Raw genomic sequence first — 5,863 nt, forward strand, 5'->3', positions numbered from 1 at the left:
GATCTGTGTTTGTGAGGGCGTCGGGCAGTGGCCCCATGTCTGGGCCTGCCCTTCACTGGTAGTAACTTCCTTGGTCTGACCCCCATCTTCTCCACAACTCTTGCTTCCTTTCAAGCTCTCCATCCATCCGTCCATCCACCCATCCATCCATCCATCCGTCCATCCACCCGTCCATCCGTCCACCCACCCATCCATCTGTCTGCTTGTCTTACATTTTTGTTTAGTATGTGCCACATCAGAGGACAACTTGTGGGAGTCGGTTTTTCTTCTGCCATCTGGGTCCCAGAGCTCAAACTCAGGTCGTCAGACTTGATGACAGACACCTGCACCTTTGCCATTCACTTGTAACAAGGACTCCACACACATGCACGCTACATATGAGGTGTGTGGCCCTCCGGGATGCAGGCACCCCACATCTCACACTCTTGTCCTTTTATTTTGTACTGAACTCTGGATGTAGCTGTGGGGTTTCGGAGGGAGCCGGTGGGGAGAGGACCCTCCTGGGTGGGGCTGGGGCGGGGTTATTGCTCTGAGCTCCCTGTCCCCAGGGGGACCTGTATGGGAGGATTTCAAAAGGGGGCTGGCACTGAATTGGGGACACTGCCACACGAACACGCAGGTCACAGCACGTAGGAAGTCAGGGGAGGCTGGGCGCCATATTGCACTTTGAGAGTGGGGCCAGATGGTTATCCCCGTCAAATAGGAACCTGGGAGGAGACTAGAGGCCATCCTGTTCCTCTCCACTCTGTGGAGAAGGTGTGGCCTCCACTCGGGGGTTGAAAGTGGCCAGGAGGGTGCCAAGGATCGGTCCTGGGCCTCAGGCTGGTGTTAAGGGCAGACCAAGTAGAAGCTTCGTGGGTGACTGCCCTAGTCACCAGCAGAATCCACTCTACACCTGCTCAGCTGCCGCTCCCCCCTTTGCCTGACTTGGTCTTGGGGGACACTGGTAGACCCTCATCGCCCTCACTGTCAGAGCTGCAGCCGCTGACGTCCGTGATCTCCAGCTCAGAGTCACTGTCCTCCTTCCCAGCCAGTGTGGCCTCTGGACCTCCAGCCCCTGGCAGTGCCAAGCGAGGGGCCATTGCCAGCCCCGAGGGGCGCTCGGGGCCCAGGCCCTCCCCTGTTGCAGCAAGCAGGGGTGCAGCCATGGGCCCTCCCCCCGCTCCTGCAGCGGGCAGGTGGCCCAGGGAACCCAAAGGGTTGGGGTAAAAGTGAGGTGGGTAAAGAGAGGGGGGCAGCTTGGGAAAGGGGCCCGTGAGGTATGGGTTAAAGTTCCAGGGGTACTCAGGGAAGGCGCGGCTGTAAGGACCCAGCAGGCTGGGTGGCTTGGAGTAGCTGGTGGCACCTGGAGGGGTATAGGGAACAGGTCAGGCTGGCCCACTAGTCATTTGGGGGCTACTTGCATGGTGGGTGTACCTCCTTGTGTGGGCTTCTCACCCTCTCCAGTAAAATTCCACCAAGGGTCTCCCACCCTCCTCTACCTCCCCTCCCCCTCTTCTCTCTCCATTCCTTTAACCTGCCTCCCACCCCCAAATCCTTCCTGCCAAGTAGCCACCCCCTCCTGTTAAGTTGCTCTGCAGCAGAGCCTTCTTTGCATCGATTGGCCTTCGGAAATGTCCCCATTACGTAACCCAAGTTGGTTTCCAACTCGTGATCTACCTGCCTCGGCCTTCTGAGTACTGGGTCTCATGTAGCTCAGCTTGACAATGGACTTGATCTGTAGTCAGGATCAAGACTGAGCTTGGCCCTCCAGCTCCTGTGTCCCTTGTGCTGGGATCTCTGGTGCGTACACCATGCCCAGCTGCTGCTGTGTTGACTGTGACCTGAGCCACTCTGACTGAACTACATCTCTGCCGCATCCCCTCCCTGGCTTTTAGACACATGTCCCCACACAGACACATCTCTGCCCAGCATCCCACTCTTCTGTCTCCCAGAGTCCACGTGTGCAGATCCCCTCCCCCAACCCTCAGGCCCTTACCAGAACCCAGGAATGGGAAGGGGCTGTCCAGACGTAGTTTATCCGTCTCTGGGGTGAATAGGGGTGTCCGACCCCCTGGCTCTCCTAGGCGTGGGGTAGAGAACAGGTTCTGGAGGGTCTGCAGAGGGAAGTAAGGAGGCGGTACTGCTTAGCCCCCTCTAGAGAGGATCGTGATGTCGGGGACACTAAACACCCCTCTTCCAGCACTAAGATTCCAGTGTCCAGACTCACCTCGGGGGTCAGGGGTGGGGCATCTGGCCCAGGCGCCCCAGCAAAGGGGCCAGGGGTCAGCAAGAGTGGGGAGCCTGTGGCGGCGGCAGCCACATCCAGCAGTGGGTAATTGACAAGTACAACTTTGCTGAAGTTGAACTTGTAGGTGAACCTCTTCCCTTTGGTCTTGTGCAGAATGCGCTTGTTGTAGTAATAGCTGTGGAAGAGAGGATGGGGTACTGGGGAGGGGCAAGGGAGGGTGAGGCAGTAGCTGGGCCTGGGTTCCTCTTGTCGCCACCCCCACCCAGTTTCCACTCACAAGTACTGGGGTCCACTGGAATCCAGTCCTGGAATGGAGGGAACGCCCCCACCTTTTCAGGGGGGACCAGAAGGGACAGTGAAGGGAGAGAGAGCAGGATGGGAGTCTGGCCCACAGCCCCTCCTCACCGCAGGGCCCGGCTCAGCTTGTCGTAGTTCATGTGGGGCTTGCACTTTCGAATGCCCCAGAGTCGGGCCACCTCATCAGGGTCCTTGATGACAAATTCCCCGTAGTCCCCCTGCCAGGCGATCACGCCCTGGTACTCCTCCTTCTGCAACAGCTCCAGGATAAAGTGCCACAGCTGGATCTGCCTCGAGCCAGGGGATGACTCGGGCTTGTAGGCCCAATCTGGGAAGGCAAACCCTAGGGACCGGAGACAGGGAGGCCTTAAGGTTAGGAAACTGGTGGGGACTCTGGGTATCGATGGATTCTGCGGCTTGAGATATCCAGTCTCTGAGGAGCGTCTCACGGGCGTGTGAGTTACCCTCAGGTCCATCGTGCTTGAGTCTGCTCCCTAAGTTACCTAGACAGCTGGAAAGAACTCCTAGGTTTGTGCTCCCAGCATGCCTTGGTGCGGGTCCCCTACCTCACCCTGCCAGGTCAGCAAGAAATTGAGAGAGACCCATTTCCTGCATACACAGCTGTCTTGGGATGTGACTTAAGAGGGCCCGTTCTGAGCAGTGATCACCCTGTCAGGGGGCCTGAGATATGTCTTGACTGGCAATCTGCCCCTTACCTAAGGCCCCTGCTGGCGCACACACTCAGCCTGTATACGTCTGTGTGTCTACCTCTAGTGTGTCCCTTCCCAAGTGCCCCCATCTTCAGGAAGTCCGGCGGAGGGCTGTGTGTTGATACAGGTACAGCCCTGTGTGCCCATGGCAGGCAGCACATCACACAGATAGCCACCTGCCATATTAATCCATGGGACACAACCACACCCAATTGCCATACACTCAAGGCCACTGAGGCTAATAGATGCAGACTGCCTGAGCCCTATGGACTCAACGGCCCAGCACTGTACATCCATTGCAACACGCACAATTGCAGACACATGAGTGCAATAACCTGGCTAACACAGAGACAGGGTTGGTATGACATTGAAGTCCCCAGAGAGGCAGCTGGGCACATGCATAGTAACAGTGACAACCAAACAACCTCCCAGGTCTACACTGAGGCATGTGAGTGGCTGCAATTGCATGGTCAATTGGCATTACTTCACCCGGGGAGGAGCATCCTGGTTCCCGCCATCCATATGCACCTAGAAGCCAGGAGCAGAGTTCCTACCTACCGCTGGTCTTTCCAATCTAGAAGGCTCTGGATCCCAGTGTCCACACCAGTGTCCTATGTCATCCTCTGTCTCCTACCTGCCCAGAGATTGGCATGACCCAGACATGAACACATGCTTAAGTCTGGTCTCTAGCAAGCGGAGAGCAATATGAGAGATGGGAGGCAAGGGAAGCCATCAAAGGCTGGGATGTGGAACAGACTGTGCTGAGCTGGGAGGCCTGAGTCCCTGCACCCCGTTGGTGTGTAGCCAGGGTTAGTCCTTGTCCTCTTTGGATTGAGGTTCCAGAAGCAGGAGGCAGGGAGGAGCAGAATCTCACCCAGGCTGCTCTCTGGTATCTACATGTGCAGGTGATGCCCTGACTACAAAAGGACAGGCAGTTGTCACCAATCCCTGTGGAAGGGGAGTTTTAATCTCTGAGCCATCTCACCTCGGATGCCATGAGCTGTCAGTCAAGATGGACCCTGGCCTATTCATACCATAGCACACTTCCCTTGGAAAGCCACTGGGTCACGAACATGTTTACACAGCCAAGAGACCAGAAGGGAGCTGCACGAGAGAGGACAGGCAGACAACCCCAAAACCTAGCAGTCGGGGGGACACAGACACAGTCTAAAAACCAAACCAAGTCCAGATCCTGATATGCAGGCCCAGGGCCACCTACCCACACCCTGCAAAATATACCGCAGATATCCACTGAGAATGCCACAGACTACCAGAGACAGGCGAATCCTCGTCACCCCTCCCCCACCCTGAAAGCAGGAGCACAGCACACAAGCTGGCAGACGTCAAAAGTATACGTGCATGACCCTGAAATGGCAGACTCCGGAATCATTCCTGTGGCCTCTGTGGTCCAATCTGTGTTTGAGCCGGCACGCATTCACACAAAGATGGTCCCCTGCAGACACTTGCCCTCTGTGACCCCTTCAGGAACGCTGAAGTGTCACTGTGCCTGCGTACACTCCACAATGAAACTCAGAGCAGACAGACAGATGGTCTCAAAGACTCCCTCTTATTAGTGACCCATTCATGCCCAAGCAGGTCCTCTCCCCCTGGCTCCCCCCTACCCCCGCCTCCTTTCTTCTCTTTAGGCTGTGTCTCCTTGTGCCTAGCCAGAGCTCTGGGCTCTGCCCTACCAAGGTAGGTGCCGCCTAGATGGCCATGGCAGGAGAAATCCTACATCTCACCCCCTCTGTCCTCATCCCTCCCGACACCTCATTCTCCAAAAGACCCTCGACCTTTGTGTCCCAGCAAGCAGGTGGCAGGGAGAGCAGACCGTGAAGAAGTTTCTGGTCAAGTTTCTCATGAAAGGGTTTGTAGCCAGGGAACCGATGGAGACCGAGACAGACAGGTTTCACAGGTGCGTGAGCGAGAAAGGGAAGAGGAAAGATAAGGAAGGGGGTGCAGCCCCTGGGAAGGGCTGTGAGCATGGACAAGAAGGACAGTTACCAGGGGTCCAGAGAGCCGGCAGAGCAGGTGGGGCGAAGAGAAGGTCCGAGACACAGCTACAGTCCATGGTAGAGCGAGCCCTGCAAAAGCCGGGACAGAGACAGGACAGCGGAAGAGAACCGGGTCAGCCAGTGGGGTGCTGCGGGACTCCTCCCCTCCTAGGACCTCAACCTGATGCCAGCCCACCTGATTGCCTTCAGTCCTCAAGCTCCCCCACCCACCCACTCTCCTCTCCCGCAGTCCCAGTGTCCCTAACTGAAGCCGCTGTCCTCCTGCCCTGCACCCTCCTCTATGTGGTCCTCTCCACTAAAGTCTGGCAATTCACCGCTCACAGACCCTCAACACCCTCCACCCACCCTGATGCCCCTCACAGTGTCTCTGGCTATCCTGCCTCCCACCTGACCACTGGGGGAGTAAGGGGTTGGTCCCTGGGTCTTTGGGTCTTCCTGTCTCCCTCTGCGTGTGGCTGTCTCCAGCTACTTCAGATTTATCACGCTCCGAAATACAAATTCGCCCCCACCTGGCTGACCCCCGGCAGCCAGCTCCCTCTGTGCCTCACACTGCAGCAGTGGCCAGCTCAAAGCTGGCAGAGCTGGGCACCTGCTAGCTAGGCTAAGAGGAC

At 57.1% G+C, this 5,863-nt stretch overlaps 1 protein-coding gene across 1 annotated transcript; it reads right to left on the reverse strand.

Moving 5' to 3' along the window:
* Positions 1–420: 420 nt before the first annotated feature.
* Positions 421–5,556, reverse strand: Erfl (ETS repressor factor like). The gene is made up of 5 exons (XM_039093552.2): positions 5,242–5,556; positions 2,636–2,870; positions 2,210–2,405; positions 1,979–2,096; positions 421–1,345 (listed from the first exon to the last, which is right to left on the reverse strand). The coding sequence occupies exons 1-5, from the start codon at positions 5,306–5,308 to the stop codon at positions 900–902; spliced, it is 1,062 nt and encodes a 353-aa protein (XP_038949480.1). The 5' UTR covers positions 5,309–5,556; the 3' UTR covers positions 421–899.
* Positions 5,557–5,863: the final 307 nt, after the last annotated feature.

This window comes from Rattus norvegicus, chromosome 1, assembly GCF_036323735.1.
Source record: "Rattus norvegicus strain BN/NHsdMcwi chromosome 1, GRCr8, whole genome shotgun sequence".
NCBI lineage: Eukaryota > Metazoa > Chordata > Mammalia > Rodentia > Muridae > Rattus > Rattus norvegicus.

Coding starts and splice junctions, on each gene's coding strand:
- Erfl (XM_039093552.2), bottom strand. CDS start 5,308: ATGGACTGTAGCTGTGTCTCGGACCTTCTCTTCGCCCCACCTGCTCTG. Junction 2,406..2,635: donor AAGCTGAGCCGGGCCCTGCG/GTGAGGAGGGGC, acceptor TCTCTTCCACAG/CTATTACTACAACAAGCGCA. Junction 2,097..2,209: donor CCCCACCCCTGACCCCCGAG/GTGAGTCTGGAC, acceptor TTCCCTCTGCAG/ACCCTCCAGAACCTGTTCTC.